This window comes from Trichosurus vulpecula, chromosome 1, assembly GCF_011100635.1.
Source record: "Trichosurus vulpecula isolate mTriVul1 chromosome 1, mTriVul1.pri, whole genome shotgun sequence".
Lineage (NCBI taxonomy): Eukaryota > Metazoa > Chordata > Mammalia > Diprotodontia > Phalangeridae > Trichosurus > Trichosurus vulpecula.
In genome coordinates, this window is record NC_050573.1 from 115,005,253 (window position 1) to 115,025,809 (window position 20,557).

At 39.0% G+C, this 20,557-nt stretch overlaps 1 protein-coding gene across 1 annotated transcript in view; it reads right to left on the reverse strand.

Moving 5' to 3' along the window:
• The window catches only part of FER1L6 (fer-1 like family member 6), a 205,173-nt gene extending 190,360 nt beyond the window's left edge, over positions 1–14,813 (reverse strand). Inside the window, exons 1-4 of the mRNA XM_036739631.1 lie at positions 14,738–14,813; positions 9,383–9,503; positions 5,235–5,289; positions 5,017–5,148 (exon numbers count right to left, since the gene is read on the reverse strand). Coding sequence (XP_036595526.1) covers positions 5,017–5,148; positions 5,235–5,289; positions 9,383–9,503; positions 14,738–14,813 — 384 coding nt within the window. The remainder of the gene's footprint in view (positions 1–5,016; positions 5,149–5,234; positions 5,290–9,382; positions 9,504–14,737) is intronic.
• Between the last annotated feature and the right edge of the window lie 5,744 nt (positions 14,814–20,557).

Consider the following 20,557-nt stretch of genomic DNA (forward strand, 5'->3'; position numbering starts at 1 on the left):
TCCAGCCTCTGCACAAAGACCTCCAGAGAAGTGGAGCCCACTGTGACCTCCCAAGGCAGCTCAGTTCACTGTGGAAAGCTCAAATTGTTAGAAAGTTTTTCCTGACTTAATGTCAGGAAATTTGCCTCTTTGCAACTTCAGCCCACTGCTCTTAGACCTGGGGCCACATAGAACAAATCCAATGCCTCTTCCAGGTGACAACCCTTTGGTTCTTAACATACTTCTAAGAGATAACTATGATGCCTCGTTATTTAGTTCACCAAATTAAATATCCCAATTGCTTCAAGTAATCATCTCTAGATGTTCTTATTATTAAATATTTCTATTACTATGAAGATTTTAAAAACACTGCAACCAAAATGGGTTCATTGCTTAATAAGTATTCAATCCTGTTCATGTTATGTAAAAAAATACCATCTATCTGGTGAAGGATACTGGAGTAGAAGCAGCTAGGAATCTGGACATATTAATGTGCCACTAACTAGCTATAAACTACTTAGGCTTCAAGCCCTTTAACCAATTTGGGACTAGATTTGCTCATCTATAACATTGAGAGCTGGAATGGATAATCGCTACAACCCTTTCTCAATCTAATAATCCGTGATTCAATATTGTAGCATAAAAGTCAATCCTTGTCCTGGGATAGTTATCAGTAGCTGCGCCTTTAACAAATGACTTCACCAACCACACTCCCCAATTCCCTATACCACCAGCAGCTAATGGTTGTTGAGTACACCAACATGGGCCCAATGACTCATAAGCAAATGTTTAAGCACAATGCTAAGCTCACAATAAACATTTATAAACAATTTTGCTGTGTAACCTGGGGATAGTCACTTTCACCTTCTTAGGTCTCAGTTTCCTCATCTGTTTTAAAAAAGGGGGGGATTGAATTAGATGATCTCTAAATTCCCTTTCATTTTTGACTATGACTGCAGTCAATAAAGGTGTGATGTGCTTGGTATGTCATTCAACCCTCATATAAGGGAATAGATTATAGATTCAACCTACATACAGGGGAAGATTTTTGTAATTTATGTACTCATATTTCTTGTGTCTGGTTTTTTTTAAAAAATTGTCTCTGTAAAATTTATTAGTTTATGTATTAATTAATAACTTATCAATATTATTAACGTATTAACAATTTAACTTCAATTTACATGTCATAATATAAAGTAAATTCTAAATAAACAGGAATACTCACAGACCCCACTTTGTCATATTATTCCCTTTGATATCTTTTCAAACACTTCTCTGTATTAACTAATTCTAGAAATATGCTAACCTGCCATCTTTTGGATATATAGGTATAGCATGCTTTTACATACCTACAGGTCAGACTTCTGGTAACCTCAACTCTTGGGAAACCACTCCTGAAACTCAGAGATAAGTGAAAAAGAAAGCCCTCTGATTTCCTGAAATAGCCATCACAAAGCCCATGCATTAAAGCTAGCCACTTTAATCCTTGGGCCCTCTCTCTTGATTTTTATCGAGCATATAATTCTTAATGAACTTGCTTCCTTTGCCTGCAACAGACTAAAAACAGTAAACTTAAAATAGGGAGAGAGGGTTATAGCTATGGATACTGATAGGAGAGCCTGACCTTGGGGAGAAGACCAAAATTTGAAGCCATATTTTTGCATAAGATATTATCTTTATTCTTTGTAGTTCAGACCTCAACCCTTCAATTCAATTGGCTTCACAAATCCCAGTTCTTCTACTTACTACCTGTGTGTCCTTCAGCAAGTCAACCCTCCTTGACCAGTGGGTTGGATTAGATGGCCTCTGAGATCCTGTCTAGCTCTAGATTTATGATCCTATGATTTTTAAGGGAAATTATTTTATTCAGGTGGGGCAGTAAATCAAATGTTGGGCTCAGAATCAGCAAAAACTAATTTCAACCCTTGCCTCAGACATTTGCTAGCTATGTGACTAAGTCATTTAACTTTTCTCAGCCTCAGTTTCCTCAACCGTAGAAAGAAGTGATTGGATACGATGGCCTTTAAGGTTTCTTCCATCTCTAAATCTGTGATGTTTTGGGAGGGAAAAATCGTCGTCCTTCAAGTTATCATGGAAGACAATGGTCTCCTACGACCCATTCCTTTATGCGCTGCTAGAGATAGAACCGTGGCCAAGATGGAGAATGGGTCTTCTTTTATTTCATACTTTGTTTGCTTCTTTGTTGTTGTTTTGTTAATTAGCTTTGTTTTCTGTCTGATGTTATATCATAATTTTAATAACATGATTGAATATAATGATAATTATGTAATAGTATAATATATAATATTGTATAATGATAATAATGATAACCAGCACTGATATAATGCTTTAAGGTTTGCAAAGCGCTTTACAAATATTGTTGTCATTTTATCCTTAAAATAACCTTTGGGGGGATGCGATTATTATCCCCATTTTATAGATGAGAAAATTGAGACAGAGGTTGTGACTTGTCCAGGGTCACATAACAAGGAAGTGTCTAAGGTAGGATTTGAACTCAGTTCTTCCTGAATCTAGGTGCAGCCCTCTATCTACCACACCATCTAGCTCTCCATTTACTCTGCCTTTCATCAATTTGTCGTTCAGTGGTTTCAGTTGTGTCTGATTTTGCATGAGCCATTTGGGGTTTTATGGGCAAAGATACTAGAGTGGTTTATCATTTCCCCCTACAGCTCATTTTACAGATAAGGAAACTGAGGCAAACAGGGTTAAGTGACTTGCCCAGGGTTGCATAGCTAGTAAGTGTCTGAAGCCAAATTTGAACTCAGGAAGATGAATATTCCTCACTCTGGGCCTGGCACACTCTATCCACTATGGCGTCACCTTACTTCCGTTAATAACAACTCAAGGTTTACAGATTTGTTTCCTCATAAAAACTCTATGAGGTAGGTGGTGCAAGTATTATGAACTCCATTTTAGAGATTAAGAAACTGAGGGTCTTTTGAAGTCTGGCTCAAAGGGACGTTAGAAATGATCTAATCACAGCATCAGAGACCGTCTAGTCCAACACCTTCATTTACAAGTAAGAGAAGTGAGATTCAGGGAAGCTGTGACTTGGCTAAGGTCACACAAGCATTATCAGTGGCCAGATACGACCCCAGAATTTTGGCTCCGAAGCCAGTCCCCTTTCCTCCATGTCACAATGCCTCCCTGTATAGACAAATCAATAGGGTTGAGGTGGTTTGCTTAAAGCCACGTAGATTATAAACTGAAGAGGCATATTTTAAATTCAAGTCTTCTGAACCCAAATCCAGTGCTCCCGACACTATGCCATGCTCCTTTCTTATTGGGGATTTATTTCCAGTTAATACTTCTAGTCACTGTGCTTTAGAATCAGATTCAGAATAAATCCTCCGCCAACCTTAAAGAGATTTGGCTGTTTTAATCTTCACCCATCACTCAGAGGCTCGGCTTTCTCGGCTTCATCTTGCTGTGTCTTGGTACTGCCTCAGGCTTATGTAGGCAGGAGCTACCTGGAGCTTTGAGCACAGATGGAAAATCACTGCTCCTAAGTGCTTTCGGTTTTACATTTAGAAGGCAAAGCCACCACAACAAAAGACAAGTGGCCCTTGCCCTCAGCCTTTTTAGAAGGGGCAGTTTTCAAAGATGTAGGGATAGGCAACTGCCCCCATTACATATGGGGTTATTTTTGAGTGGAAGAGGCCAAGCCAGGAGACTTAGAGTCCATCACCTGGATACCACACAAAGCCTTTCTGGCATGTCAAAATTATCTTTTGCCATATGCACCGGAGATAGGTGGCACAGTAGATGGAGCACTAGACCTGGGATAATCAGGATGATCTGGGTTCAAATCCAGCCTTACACACTTTTGTTTGAGATTTCATGAGTCAAAGCTAGAAGGCATCTCAGAAGCCATCTTATTAAGCCATCCTCAGTTGAGGATACAGGTCCAGGGTGATTAAGGGATATCAGCCTCAGAAGCAGGTTTTGAACCCAGTCCTTCTGACCCTAGAACCATGATTCTTCCCACTAGACCACAGTACCTTTCTTGAAGGTACTCATTTTACCAATGTAGATTGCAACCCTTGTATAATTTAGTGCTAGGTCCTAAAGAGATAAAATTCATCACCCTGTGACCGACCTGGTGGTGAGTATCTCTAAATGCAGCTAAGCTGCTTCTCAAGCATCACCTGGATCCTACACAAAACCTCTCTGTCATAACTCTGAATTATCCTTTGCCCTATCTACTACAGTTTGGTGTCACAGTGAATAGATCACTGGACCTGAAATCAGGAAGATCTGGGTTCAAAACCATTCTCAAAATACTTATTAGCTGTGTGGCCGTAGGCAAGTCACTTAACCACCACCTGCCTCAGTTACCTTACCCATAAAATGGGGACAATAATACCACCTATCTCCCAGGGTTGTTGGGAGGATCAAATGAGATAATACATGAATTCCAGCTATTTATTATTTTTATTATTGTCAATTTGGTTATCCAGAAACCAGTAAGAGAATGAGCTAGGTCATATTGTGGAAGAAATGAGGCAGAACATCAAAGTTTCAGTCCCAGGTCCATCATTTACTAGCTATATGTCCTTGGTCAAAACACCTCAAATCTTGAGGCCTCAATTTTTCCATCTGTAAAGGAGAGGAATCACCAGCCAGTCCTTACTACACCACTTTTGGGAGTGGATGATGAGCAGAGGATAAGAAATTGACAACATCAGCTTAAATGGGATTTGTCGATTGGATTGTCTTTTTCCATATTTTTCTGGTCCCTTCCCTTTATGTAATTAAGAATTATTGATTTGTAGATTGTAAGAAGTAGAAGGAACCTTAGTCCACCTAAAGACATCTAATCTAACCCCTTTATTTTTCAGATGAGGAGCCTGGGGTTAATAAAATTAAATTGTGACTCAAACAAGAACACACATCACTGAGTCACAGCACCACGATTTAAGCCTACGTGTTCTGACTCTAAGACCAGGATGATTTCCACTGCTAAGCAGGGAGAGAGGGAGAAAGAGAATTAAGGATTAATTCAGAATGACTTACTTCATTGAAAAAAGGGCTATTTGTTCCTTCTTTGACTGATGTTTGCTTCTTCTCATCCCCAATCTCAATGATGACAACTGGATCGATGTTTTCTCCCACCAGTTGTCGGGCTTCAGTGATGGTTATGGCGATCTACAATGCAAAGGCATTGTCCGTGTCATTCCAGGGGTCAACATCCATTTCTGTAAACTGAAATATTACATATTCTGCATACTCACTTGATAACTTTGGGATTTGGCTTCGCCATCGTGGATCTTTGTCACCAATTTTGATCTGTTAAAAGTAAGGAAGGAAAGATTGGCTTCAAGAAATAAAGACATATTTTTAGTTAATAACAATAGTTGCAGTACTACTACTACTAGCTAATATTAATATACTTTATATATTATAAAATACTTTATATATTATATGTGCATGTGCTCATCTGTATGTATATGTAAACCTTTCAGTCTTAATTTCCACATCAGTAAAACGGAGCATCTACCTCACAGAGTTGTGAGGATCAAGTAAATTAACAAATGTGCACTCTCTCTCTCTCTCTCTCTCTCTCTCTCGCTCTCTCTCTCTCTCTCCCTCTGTGTCTGTCTGTCTGTCTCTCTCTCTCTCTCTCTCACTCTCTCTGTGTGTGTCTGTCTGTCTGTCTCTCTCTCTCTCTCTCTCTCTCTCTCTCTCTCTGTCTCTCTCTCTGTCTGTCTCTCTCTCCCCTCTCCCTCCATATATACTTATATATACATATATACACCCATACATATATGTATTTATTTTGGTGTTGTTCAGTCGTTTCAGTCATGTCTGACACTTCATGACCCCACTTGGGGTTTTCTTGACAGAGATACTCTGCCTCACTTAAATCCAATTCACACACAGGTCACAACATCACCCCATGATGTCATCGGTCCTCTTTAAAAATGAAGGATGAATAATAACAATTGGAGTGGTGTGCCCTTTCATTCTCTAGCTTATTTTACAGATGAGGAAACTGAGGCAAACAGGGTTAATTTATTTGCCCAAGGTCACATAGCTAGTAAGTGCCTGAAGGCTAGATTCAAACTCAGGAAGATGAATCTTCCTGATTTCCAGCCTGGACTCTATCCACTGTGCCACCTAGTTGCTCTATATGTGTTTATACTATACATATGTATGTGTATGTTTGTTTATATGTGTGTGCATGTGCATATATGTGTATATAAATATATATATGCACGTATACAAATACACACACATATAAATCTCATTTGATCCTGACCTTCTCTCCAAAATTCCTAATGGTCTCTTAATCTTTGAATCTAATAGCTTTTTCTCAATCCTCATCCTTCTTAACCTCCCTGCAGCCTTCAACACGGTTGATCACACTCTAATATTTTTTTCTCTCTGGGTTTTTATGACACTGCTCTCTTGTGGCTCTCTTCCTTTCTGACCACTTTTTCTCAGTCTTCTTTGCTGAGTCATTCTCCATGCTGTGCCCGATAACTATAGGTGTCTCCTAAGGCACTGTCCTAGGCCGTCTTCTCTTCTCCTCTTATACTATATCATTAGATGATCTCATCAGTTCCCCTGGATTACATTATCATCTCAATGCAGATGATTCTCAGATCTATTTGCCCAGCCCTACTTTCTCTCCTGGCCTCCAGTCTTGCATTTCCTGCTTCCTTTCAGATATCTTGAACTGAATGTCCCAAAGACATCTTAAATTCAGTATGCCCAAAATTGAACTTAGTATCTTTTCCCCAAAACCTTCCTCTCTTCCAAACTTCCCTATCACCTCTGAGAGCATAACCATCCTCCCAATCACCTAGTCTTGAAACCTAGGTGTCATCCTCAACTCCCCACTCATCCCCCCATAACCAATCAGTTGCCAAGGTCAGGCATTTCTACCACCATAACATCTCTCATACATGATCCCTTCTCTCCTCTGACACTAACCCTGCTCTCCAGACACAGACTGTTATCACCTCATACCTGAACTATTGCAATAGCCTCCTGGTGGGCCTGCCTGCTTCAAGTGTCTCCCTATTCCAGTCCATCCTTCACTCAGCTACCAAAGTAAACTTCCTAAATCACAGGTATGACCTCTCCTCAATAAGTTCTGGTGACACGTATTTACCTCCAGGACCTTACATAAAATTCTCTGGCTTTCAAAACCTTTCACAACTGGGTCCCTTGCTACATGTCATGTCTTCTGATACTTTATCCCCACCACCCCATAAACTCTACAATCCAGTGACACTGGCCCCCTGCACAAGATATTCTATCTGCCAAATCTATGCATTTTCATTGGCTGCTGCTCATGTCTGGAATCTCTACCTTCTCACTTCTGCTTCTTGACTTCCCTGGCTTCCTTCAGGTCTCAGCTAAAATCCCACCCTGTGCAAGGAGGGTTTCCCAGTTCCCCTCAATGCTAGGGCCTTCCCTCTGATATACCTCCAATTGACCCTGGATGTATCTTGAATGCACATAGTTGCGTGAATATTGTCTCTGCCATTAGAATATGAACTCCTTGAAAGTAGAGATGGGTTCTTTTTTCTTTCTTTGTATCCTCAGCATTTAGTTCAGTAACTACCTAGCATATAATGGTGCTTAATAAATGTTTGTTTACTTGACTTGATCCTTACAACTCCATTTTACAGATGTGGGAACTGAGGTTTAAGTGACTTTTCTAGGATCACAAAAGATCTGAGACAGAATTTGATGTCTTATGATACAATGTGTCTGATATTTAAGCACTAATTTAACTAGATAAACAGGAGAACTCCACAAAAGGCCACTTTAAAATGATTCTGGCAGAAAATGAGGAAAAATTGAATAAAGAGGATATTTCTTGCCCATAGTTAGGTTAAGCTAATGTGAGTCCTTACTTCTCAAATTATTGTATCGATTTAATGCAATACTAATCATAACATCAATGGATAGTATAGAACTAAGTGATCATAATAAAAGTTCACAAGGAAACAGATAAGCAAGAATATAAAAATAATTCAAATAGTACTATAAAGGATTAATTGTAAAAATTATTGATTTCTCTGTTAAATGGAAAAAATAGAATAGAAAAGAACAGATAACCTAGTATACATAAGAGATACATTTTTGATAAATCTAAGACAATAATATTGAGAAAAAGAATTAATATTTAATAAAATTGACAGTAAAAATTAGGTAAAATTAGGCAGTAAAAAATGGATTTACAGCTTTATTCCAAATTACACACTACAACATGTTCCAATTAGATCATTGATCTCAATATATTTTTAAGCCATAAATTTTGGGGGGGAAGAGAATAATATATTTATCTCAATTATGGAGAGAAGACAACTGAAATAATTTACTAGAGACAAAATTTATGGTTTTGATTATAAATAATATTTCAAAAATTAAAAGAAAATGTATAGATTAAGGGAATAAATAATTTAAATAAATAAATATATCTAGTATACATGTGACACCCAATCCTAAGCATCTAGGTGGCACAGTAGATAGATTTTAAGACTTGAAATCAAGAAGAATTTATTTCAAATCTGGCCTCAGAGACTTACTAGCTGTGTAACCCACAGCAAGTCATTTATTATATGCTAAGTGACTTGTCTGACTCAATTTCTTCAACTATAAAATGGGAATAATAACAACACCTTACTGGTAGTTTTGTTGTGATGATCCAATGAGATATTTATAAAGTGTTTAGTAGGGTGTTTAATAAATGTTTGTTTGCTTCTTTCCTATGTGAAGCTGATACACAGTTATAAGTGTGATGCCCTTTTCCCCAATAGAGAAGTGATCAAAAGACATAAACAGTTTTGGATAAATCATTAACAACAAGAAATCATTAAACATTTCTAATGGAAGCATTCTAATTAAGACAACTGTAATATAATATTTGTCAATAAATATCACATAATAATATAATATAATAATAATATCATGTAATAATATAATTAATTTAATATAATAATATAACTAATAGATCTAGAGTACAAGGTCTAGGTCTACTAACTAGAAATTTCTAGAGATTAGAGACCTCTAGATCAAAACAAAAGTTTGTTTTAGCATGTTGCAGTACCCAAGTACCCATCCCTTTGGGGGACAAAAGCAAGGCTAGGACCTTTAGTTCCATCACTGAAGCTCTGTGTCTCAGTAGCAGCTGAGACCTTGTCTCTTCAGTAGCTCCTGAGTTTGTCTCTTAACATTACATATGATGCTACTCCTGCTGTGTGATTGTGATGTTGGTGCCCCTTGCGATCCTTATCACAACTAAGGTTGGAGATTGAGAAGCTAGCTGAACCAATTGGACAAGATTATGAAGGATAAATGATATTAGGCGAATCACTGTTGGAAGACAGGTGTGGTAGGTTTTTGGAAGAGGACAATATTGTACCTTCTCTTCAGAGGGGCTGAGGATGTTGGAAGAATGAGTGTGCCATCTTGCATCGGGTCAGCACCTTGTCCTTCTTGTGTAGAAGATCCCTCCTGAGGGACTGCAATTTCTCCATGACCTTCTGAAGAAGCAAAGACAAAAGTATCTAACCTGTAAAACATCGGACTTAAAGTAAGCCAGGGGGATTAGTAGTTGGAGCACAGGAGAGAATTGAATGGAAATAGAAAGGAATATACCTTTTTCTCCATGGTTCATGGTACCTTTACAAAGATTGATTATATATCAGTACATAAAAATTTTACAGTTAAAAGCAGAAATATTAAAAGTATCTTTTCCAAATCATAATGCCACAAAAATTATGTTCAATATGGAGCAGAGAAGGGAGAGGTGTAAAAAAATTGGAAAGGTAGGAGGTAGGTAGGTTATGAAGGACTTCGACTGCCAAACAAAACATTTTGCATTTCATCTTGGAAGCAATAGGAAGACACTGGAGTTAACTGAGTGGTGGAAATGGCGTGTGTGACATGATTGGACCTGTGCTATAGGAAAATCACTTTATTCGCTGAATGAAAGATGAATTGGAGTTGGAGAGATTTGAGGCAGGCAGACCAACAAGCAAGCTATTGCAATAAACAGGTCATGATGAGGGCCTGTACTAGAGGGATGGCAGTGTCAGAGGAGAGAAAGGAGCACCTCCACTTCATATTCATAATGGATGTTATTTAAGTCATACCTATATGGTCTGATGGTTTGCTCCACGTTCTTCAATTTAAGTCTGAATTTTGCAATAAGAAACTCATGATCTGAGTCACAATCAATTCTAGGTCTTGTTTTAACTGACTGTATGGAGCTTCTCCACCTTTGGCTGCAAAGTATCTAATCAACTAGATTTCTACCTTGGTTAGTGCACTTCCAGGCACCCTAAGGGTCCTTGGGGAATGAGTAGGTCTCCTACCAATTTCTGAACATCTCTACTGCTGTTCTTTTGTCTTCTCTATAAGCATCTATTTTATGGATTTAAGTAAAAAAAAAAGTTTTCTTCCCTCCCCCTTCCTTTTTAGTTTAAAGCCCTCTTAATTAAGTTTGAGAGATACCAGAAAGAAACATCTTGGGCAGCCATTTTTAGGTGCATTCCATCCCTGGACAAGAGCCCATCATTCCTATTTTAAGCTGTAATCCAGAAATCTGAATTGCATTCTTAGACTGTCTCCTTAACCAGCTGTTCACTTCCCAATTCTGCCTTTCTATTCTGAATCTCTTGCCATTGATCATCAGCAGTGATGAAAGTACTACTTGTGTCCTTAAGATTCTAACTTCTGTCTGTTCCATATTCCAAAATTATCTCTTCCTCTTCTTCACTCTGATACAACTCCCATTCCCTCAGTTTCTGGTGCTCAGTTCTATCAATGACCTGATAAATTAATTCACTCAGGTATTAATACATGAAAAAAATCACAAAATGACTAATACTGTACAAAATTAAACTAATTAATTGGGTGGCAAATCTTTTGAATTCTCTCTCCTATACTTTAGGAGAGAGAAACTTACTCTGTGTACTCTTGTGAGTAGACTAAAGAAAGGGCCTTCTGAAGCTGGTGTAGTGGGATAGACCTGGATCTGGCCTGAGGAACACCTGAATTCAAATTTGACCTCAGACACTTACTAGAAATTTACTTAACCTCTGCCTGCCTCAGTCTTACCATCTGTAAAATGGGGAAAATAATAGCACCTCCCCTTTTTAGGATCACTATGGGGATAAAATGAGATAATATTTGTAAAACACTTTGCCAACTTTGCAGTAATATACAAATGCTATTGTTTCTTACAGTTGCCTGAGAAAGCTATTCTACTTCTTAGAGTTCAATTTATGTAACTTTAGATTTATTATCTTTAGATTATTTATTCTTCTCTGAGCTTAATTTATGTATCTTAATTTATGTATACCTAATAAAAATGCCAATAATCTTAGGGACAGATGACACTTTAGGGGTCATTAGACAATTCCGCCACATAATTTGTGAATTCCATTTCCTTTTCTAATAGTTCCTAATGGTAGAGAGGATACTCAAGCCATGGGCCCATACAGTGAGGTAATAAGGAAATGCCGCCAATAGGGATAGAGAAAATTCTAAGATCATGAGATTGGAAGAGACCTTAGAATTCATCTAACCAAAACCCTTCATTTTATAAACAAGGAAGCTGAGGTCCAGAGAAGTGAAGCAATTTGCTCAAAGTCACATAGAGATCATCATAAGCAGCAAATTTGGAAATTCAATCTACTTCATAATTTCACCCTATATATATATATATGTATATATATACACACACAGATATATATATACATACACACACACGCGCGCGCACACACACACACACACACGTATAAAGTAGCCATGAAAACAAACCATTGCTTTCATTTTTTGGGACTATTTACTGTCAGAAAAAAAGTAGTTATAATAATATTGCCCTTGCCAGATTACTTCTAGAACATTATGTTCTCCTCTTGCCACCATATTTTAAAACAGATGTTGATACAGACAAGATGGTGAAGAGCTTTAAGATCATGTCATGTAAAGATTAGTTGAAGGAATTGAGAATGTTGAGCCTGGAGATGAGAAGACTGGGGAGGAGGGCAGACAAGGAGAAATGACTCTATCACTGTCATCAAGTTTTTGAAGGGCTAACATGTAGAAGAAAGATTAAATTTTTTCTACATAGCCCCAGCAGGCGGAACCAAGAACAATAAGTAGAAGGCACAGAGTGGAAACCTTCATATTAGGAAAAACTTCTTAACAATTAGTTGCTCCAAAATGAAAGACAACCACAGAAGGTCATTCTCCTCCACTACTTCAGATTTTCTTTTTTTTAAATAGTATTTTATTTTTTCCAGTTACATGTAAAAATAGTTACCAACATTCTTTTTTTATAAGATTTTAGTTCCAAATTTTTCTCCCTCCCTCACCTCCTCCTCCCAAGACAGAAAGCAATCTGATATAGGTTATACATGTGCAATCATGTTAAACATGTTTCCACATTAGTCATGTTGAGAAAGAAGAATCAGAACAAAAAAGAAAAGCAAGAAAGAAAAAACAAAAAAAGCAACAAAAAAGTGAAAATACATCTGCATTCAGACACTATAGTTCTTTCTCTGGATATGGATAGCATTTTCCATTGTAAATCTTTCAGAATTGTCTTGGATCATAGTATTGCTGAGAAGAGCTAAGTCTATCTAAGTCAGTCACCGCACACTGTGGCTGTTACTGTGTACAATGTTCTCCTGGTTCTGCTCACTTCACTCCGCATCAGTTCATGTAAGTCTTTTCAGGTTTTTCTGAAATCTACCTGCTCATCATTTCTTATAGCACAATAGTATTCCATTACATTCATATACCATAACTGTTTAGCCATTCCCCAATTGATGGACATTCCCTCAAATTTCGAGTCCTTTGCCATGACAAAAAGAGTAAATATTTGTGTACATGTAGGACCTTTTCCCTTTTTTATATCTTTGGGATACAGACTTAGTCATTACTTCAGATTTTCAAACAAAAGCAGTCTCCTCTAAACCTCTGCCATTACTATGAATGAACAAATGTGTCAAAGCAGTTAATCACCATTTTACAAAGCAGATCTGATGGCAACACTGAGGGAAATTATTATCAGGAAAATATCATAATAATAAGTCTATCATAAATGAAATTTCATACATTGACATCAAATCCACGTAAAGATTTTAACAGGTCATTTCCCCACTCCACCTCCTTAAAATCAGAATAGGGTGACAGAGCAGAATCCTTTAATTCCCCTGCATGATACAGGAGGACTTAGAGACTTTGAAACTGAGACATCAGTCAGGAGTTCCTTTTAATCTATGTTAATGGATTTTTCTTGAGCCTTTGAGGGCCCATGGGCCATTATTTAATGCCAAATATCCCACCCCAGGCATACGGAAAGATTAATTCCTAAGCAAAGGTAAGGAAAGGATACAGAGGTCCAGAGGGGAAAATGAGGTATCTAATCATCTCATTGACCCTACTGTCATAGATATTTAAGGGCACTGGTTTTGAAATCAGAGGATCTGAAGTTCCATCAGCTGCGTGACTATGAGCAAATCATTATCCCTCAATTATGGTAATAATAATAATAATAATAATAATAATAATAATATCTACCTCACAGGGTTGTTGTGAGGGTCAGAGGCAATATATTGAAATAATACTGTAAAACAGGAATTACTAACAAACCGTTATATCTTTCTTATTCAAACTGATCAAATGGAATAACAACAATGAGCTGATATTTATATTGAGCTTGAAGGTTTGAAAAACATTTTATATTTCTTATCTTATTTGAGTCCCAAAACAATCTGGTGAAATAAGCATAATATGTTTCATCATCCACATGTTATAGATGATAAAAACAGGTTCAGAGGGGCAGTGACTTGACCATGGTCATTTCGCTTTTAATAGCTGGTAGTAACATTCGAACCCATGTCTTATTTGCTCCAAGAGCAACTCAGAGACATAGAATGAGATAGGTCACAAACAGAGACACACACTAGAACCTGGGGGAAAGCATCAACAAATCTACATGCCCTCCCAGGAGAGTAAATCTCACTGCCCGACAGAGACAGAAAGGGGAAAAAGATCAGCAGGGAGCTATGATGTAGCAAAGCAACCCAGATCCCTTTTCTGCTACTGTGAATCATGTAGACCATGTAAATCTCAAGAGAAGGTGTGACCTAACATAGGAGAACGTTATTTAATTTTCTAGCAACTCAAAGTTCTTTCATCTTGTTGGGAGGCATCAAGCAATCACTGACATTCCTTCCCTTCCTCCTCCCCAGTTCTCATGCTGCCTTCTCCGGTATGGGTATTCAGCCCTTTGTTCACACCATCCTCAAAGACTAGAATGAATTTCTTCTCTGCCTTTACCTGGAATTTTTTTTGCTTCATTAATGACCCAGCTAACTCAGGTGTTTTCCATAAAGTATTCCTTGATCTCCTCCACTGAAGATACTCTCTCTTTAAATTTCTCATAATACTCTGCGTGGTCCTCTCCTTTGTATTGTTCGCATTCTGACTTATATGTAGTTTAAGTGTCTTATCCCCCTCAGTAGGTTGGAAACTCTTTGAAGATAGAAACTGTCATCTTTGTATCCTAAGCACCTACCAGATTACAAACCCTTAATAAATGTTGGTGGAACTAAGTTAAATTAACATGATAAGAAATGTGCCAGGTGTTCCCATAACCTGTGTGGGTGGGTGTTGGCTGTAAACTCCACCGAGCAAACAAAAGAGAATTTGGCCCTCAATTCTGCAGAACCAAGCAAGACATTTACCTACTATACCTTACCTTGTGCACCTTTATTTGCTAGAATCAACCCCTTCTCCTCTTTCTTCTTTTTCTTCTTCAATTTCAGTCCAAACATTCCTTTTCTGAAAAGACAATAGAACAAACATCCCTTGATTTTTGTAGGAACATAGGATTATAGATTGAGAGGTCAAAGATTTAAGGAAAGTCAGAGGTATTTGCAAACAGCTAGTTTCTTCAGTCAGTTTGAAAAGCCAGTAAATTTATTAGAAAGAAAAAAAGGCTCCCTTTCAGAGCCCCAGTTTTTCTGTCTATAAAAGGAAGAAGTGGGGTTAGATAGTCATAGGATGGATCATAGATGAAAACCCTCCCATTTGCAATAATATATGGACTTTGTGGACCTATAATTAATTAAAATCTGTCCCTATTTGGTATCCCACACTCTTGGAATTGAGTCTTGTCTTTTCCACTTAGTAGCTGTGTGGCTTTGGCAAATTAGATTCCTCTTTGTGCCTCTGATTCCTAATCTATAACATGTGTGTGAGATGGGCCTGCCTCACTCGGTTGCTGTATTCAATGAGATCATCTCAATGTGAAAGTGTATATTGAGCACTTCTAAAACCTCTAAAATTCTACAAATGTAGGACAGCATTATCTTCTCTACCATACCGCCATCCTGTGCAAAAATAAAAAAAAAAAGCCTGACCAAGAAATGGGAACAATTTCTGTTAGTTTTACTGCCTTATCTATAATTATCCAATTCTCATTCTAGGCTTTGGGGATGGTATGAACAAAGGCCTAAATACAGGAGAGAGCATCATGAGGACTGGGAGACATGAAGTGGGGGAAGGGAGATTGTTGACACTTTACCTCCCAATAAGTAATTGAGTACCAATCCAGTAGAATCTCAAAATACCCAAATGGATTCGAAATCTCAGCCATCGGGGTGGTCCCTCCAAAAATGCAGATCATAGCCCATCAATGTCTACCATGCAACCCCAAAGTCTAGACTGTATGGTGGATTTTTAAAAAAAACATATGGTTTCAATACCCACAAGAGACTGAAAATTACCCTCACAGTGGTTGAAATTCTATTAATTAAATATTCATTTGGGCTAATGAGAATTGTCTTTTAAAATGCAAACAATAAAACCCTAGAAGTTTAGGATTATCAGCCATTTTTATTTTAGTGAGGAGCAAATTGCATGGATTGCTTTCTTCCTAACATCAAGCTTCCATTTGCTGCCATTTTGAACAGGAGAGTAAAGGTAATTTGGGAATAAGGGATAATGACAAAAGTTGTTGAAATTCTTCTCCTCATTTAAGACCTAATTCAGGGACCACCTTCTCCACAATTCCTTCTGTGGAGTCCATAGCTTGAAAGGACCTTTCACATCTCAAATGTGTGGGTACTGCAGTGGGGTGCAAGGGTTGGGGAACCTGAGGGTCCTTGGGTGTTGGGCAGAGTACCAAAAGGAGAGAAAAAAATGAAAAGGAAGACAAAGAGAAACTGAAGTCAATTACAGTACAGGATATTGTTAAGAAATGTTTGTTTTTCCTTGTAAACAAAGGTGAGGAAACATTAGGGAAGTTCAGAACCAACATTGTGTTGTAAAATATTATTTGGCTTCTGTTTCCCTCCTTTCTATCCTAATTGCCAGCTCCTGCTGATTCATCTCAGAATGAGGAGGCCTTTTTGCCATTTTTCTTACAGTTTTGAAGCCAAATTAGCTTCTGAATTAATTGAGTAAGCACAAAAGTTGCTTATTCAGCATAGCTCTTTAACAGTGGAGAAGAGGAAATAGGAACTGTGTCCACTTCACTAGTCTCCGACCAGGTGTTGGATTTGAAATCCACAAATTCCTAGTCTGAATCCTGATTTAAGCATTTACTCTCAGTGTGACTCTGGGAAACTTCTCTCATACTCTCAGTTTCTTTGTCTGTAAAATAGGCTAATAAAAGCACCTACCTCACAGATTGGTTGGGAAGATTAAATGATATGACATATGAAAGTACTCTAAGCTTAAAGCACTCTATAAATGCTGGCAATCACCATTATTATTATTAAAGTATACCGCATACCAGAAAGCACCATACATTGTTAGTTATTATTAGCAAGTAGGATACTCGTCATCCACTAGGCCTACCATGACACATTGTGCCATGCCATTAGACTGAACATCCAAGCTCAAGAGGCCATTCTTCATCTTCCCTTTACCCTAAGGTCTTGTAGTTTAGCTTCCCTCATCAAACAAGAGCACGGATCACAGCTAGAGCTTTTCTGAACAACTATTTTTGGGCTCCTAAGATGAAGTCACATCCAGAAGACAGGGAACTTCTCCCATGAATTAGGAAAGAAAAGACAGAAGGAAAAACTGTCACGCTGTGACTTAAAGATGGTAAATTGAACCAAGCTGATTGATACGTTTCAGACAGTTTATATCGGACAAGTCCTTTAAAGTGTGATCCGTCATAGAAAAAGAGAGAGAGAGAAGGAAAAAATGTTCTTACCTAGAGAAATATGGGGTTGATTAGGTGGAAGGGTGTAAGAAATATAGGGAACAAGACAGATAATTTTTCCCTTGTGTAGCCCTAGTTTCACTCATAGAAACCCTGTCTACATCTTACTGAGTAACTTCATCATTGGGAATACTTTCTTCACCAGTGGAGATCAAAGTCCCTATGTGCCCATAGTGGAGGATTTAATAAGTTTCTGTGTCTAAGATTTTTTCAGCTACCTCTACCTCTCTGGTGATCAGCCCCTTAAAATTTACTTGGCTGGATCTTAAATAAGACTAAGCTGAGAGAAGGAGAAAGGAGAGGTGATCTACACAGACTTTAACTTAATTCCCTGGAAGGGGAAGCTGTGAATCTGCAAATTCTCACCAAGGTGACCCCAATGATGGCAGCAGAGTGAGGCAACAGTGATTATCAAAGAGTCCTTGGAGTTTATGCCTGAGCCCCAGCAATTGCAGAGCAGTGGAGGAATTACTGGCTAGAGTTGAATTCCTAAGCCAAGCCTTGGGGATACAAAAGAGGAATTCCTAGACCAACTGGTAACTGGGGCTGAAGAGCATCAAGGGACAAAGCCTTAAGATCATAAAGTTGGGCCATCTTATCCAACAACTTCATCTTACAGATTAGGAAACTAAGCTAAGGGAGATTAAGTACCTTGACCGAGGTCACATAGATAATAAGTGTCAGAGTTGGGATTCAAACTCAGGTCCTCTATCTCCAAATCCAAGACTCTTTCCATTATACTACAGTGCCTCTTAAGATGGGGAAGGGGCAAACCTAGACCTTGTTCCTTCATGGCAGTATTAACAATCTGACAGTTGTGGATCCTGGAAAAAAAACTGATTATAGGAGAGGCTCTGGGGAACCCCAGAATCTCAGGTGAAGGCATTAACTTGGCCCACATGGATGGCCCACAAAAGAAAGTCCAGGAGTTCAACAACCAACAGGAATTAAAAGTGGAAATAAAAGCATCTATTGCTGCCATTGTTGTTGATTCAGTTGACAAAGGAGTCCGAGACACCATGAAGGCTTGGGTAGGAAGATTCCAAAGGCTAAAAGGAGGAGGACACTGGCAAAGAGGATGAGAATTTCTGTCTTCTGAAAGTCCTAGAAACCTCCTGCCCAACCTGCCTTCCAGAAGCCAGCAAGGAAGGGATTCTGGCTAACTCTGAGAGCTTTCAGAAATGAAGGACCCACCACACCTACTGTCATTTTTGGCAGCATCAACACAGTCGGGTGGCACTGGGTATGTGTGGCATTGGGTGCACGTGTCCCAAATAGAATTCTTTTCTCACCTCCTAAAACCAGCCCTCCTCCAATCTTCCCCATATCTTCATTCTATCATCTACTCAATCACCCAGATTTAGAATCTCAGATTCATTCTCCATTTTTTCATTCTCACTGCCCCCTCTCATTTAATCAATTGCCGATTCTTGCTGATTCTGCCTCCACCATGTTTCATATCTGTCCCCTCCTTTCCACTCTCAAGGCCAACCACCTTGTTTTAGACTCCCATTATCTTCCACCTGGATTATTTCAGTGGTCTCCTAATTCAGATTTCTCCCACATGTAATACATCCTCCAGTTACCAAATTAATCTTCCTAGAACACAAGAATAACCCATAGCTTTCCTACACACACACACACACACACACACACACACACACACACACACACACACTTACTTAGGAAACTTCAGTGCTTCCCTATTGTCTCCAGGCTAAAATACAAATTTCTCAGCTTGGAATTTCAAATCCTTCGTCAAGTGATTCCAGCCTGCCTTCCCAGACTGATTTCACCCTACTTCACGCATACTGCATTCTAGTCCAACCTAGCTGACTCGCTTTTCCCCAAACTCAACACCCTATCATCCGTCTCCTCCTCTACTTTTGCATAGGCTGCCCTGCCCCCTACCCACTATAACTGTAAAGCTTCTAAATAAGCTTAGAGTCTTTAGTTTCTTTCAAGTCTCAACTCAGGTGCCACCTTCTGTAGGCAGCCTTTGCTAATTCTCTTAATTATTAATGCTCTCTCCTCAAAATACTTTGCATTGGCTCATCTGTTTACATGTTGTGCTTCCTAGTAGCACGTAAGATCCTTAAGGGCAGAACTGTTTTTCCCTTTGTCTTGTATGTTCAACTCTATTCCATATAGCAGGTGCTTAGACATATTTGTTGAACTGAAATAGTCCAGCATTGAGCCTCAATTCAAAGCCTTTCCACCTAGGCAGGACTTGTCAAATCATGAACTTGGCTAACATTGTCTTTGAGAATCCAAGGTGTCCTCTTCTCCAGGCCGAAGCACCATAGGAGAGGTGATCACCTTACCAGAAGAATATTTTAAAGCCTAGGTCACAACTATGAGAGTTCAAATGGAGGACTCATCATAGAAGGAGAGCTAGAGAGGATCTCTAAGGTCATGCAGTCCAACTCTTTCATTTTACATAGGAGGCAAATAAATGGAGAAATTAAATGACTTGTCCAAGGTCACACAGGTAACTGGAAGAGGTAGGATTTGAATGCTAGCCCTCTGACTCCAAGTCCATTGCTTTTTCCATTATGTAGTTACCCAGTCCTTCCCTTTCAGTCTCCCTCTGTGTCTGTGGAGGGATTAAGCTGGCGCTCCTCTTCAGATTTCTCTCTTGAGGGTGGCTCTAACCTTTGATGCTCCTGAGCTCCCTCGGGGAAGGGGGTCTAGCCTTTACCTCTATCCTAAGTTCTTTTTTGCTGGAATGGGGGGTATAAAATGTACCCTTTCCTTGGGCTCATTTGGGGGGGGGCAGTGGGAGGGCTAGCTGGAGGGAGGAGGAAAGGTCTCTGTCCCATTTCTTATTTTTCTTCCCTAGGGGCCGGGGGTGGGGAGGCATTAATCAAGTGGCTGGAGGGTGCTGGACCCTGACACCGAAGGGTGGTTGTGGTGGGTGGGGAAGGAAGCTGTTGGGCTGTCCAGCTGGAGTGTGAGATCTTGGTGTGGTGGGTGGAGTCTGGCCACCATCACCAGCTTGAGGGAAGAGGTCTTCCACTCACACATTCGTTCTTTTGTGAAGGCAAACTAGGCCATCTTTAGCCTCAATGCTCACCTAGCCTTTAATTATTGAATGGGCATTGCCTCAGACAAACTGAGGCATGGGAAAGACCTTAGCTTAAAAAGTCCATAGTCTTAACCTATGTCTTGCCCCTGAACTCCTATGACACAGGAGGAGAGACTGGGGCTGATGACTCTGCGCAGCTCTGCCTCACTTAAATCCAATTCATTCATTCACAAGTCAAGACAACGCCCCCTCCTGATGTCATTGGTCTTCTTCCAGAACCAAGGATGGACAACAACAATACGGTCAATCAGAAA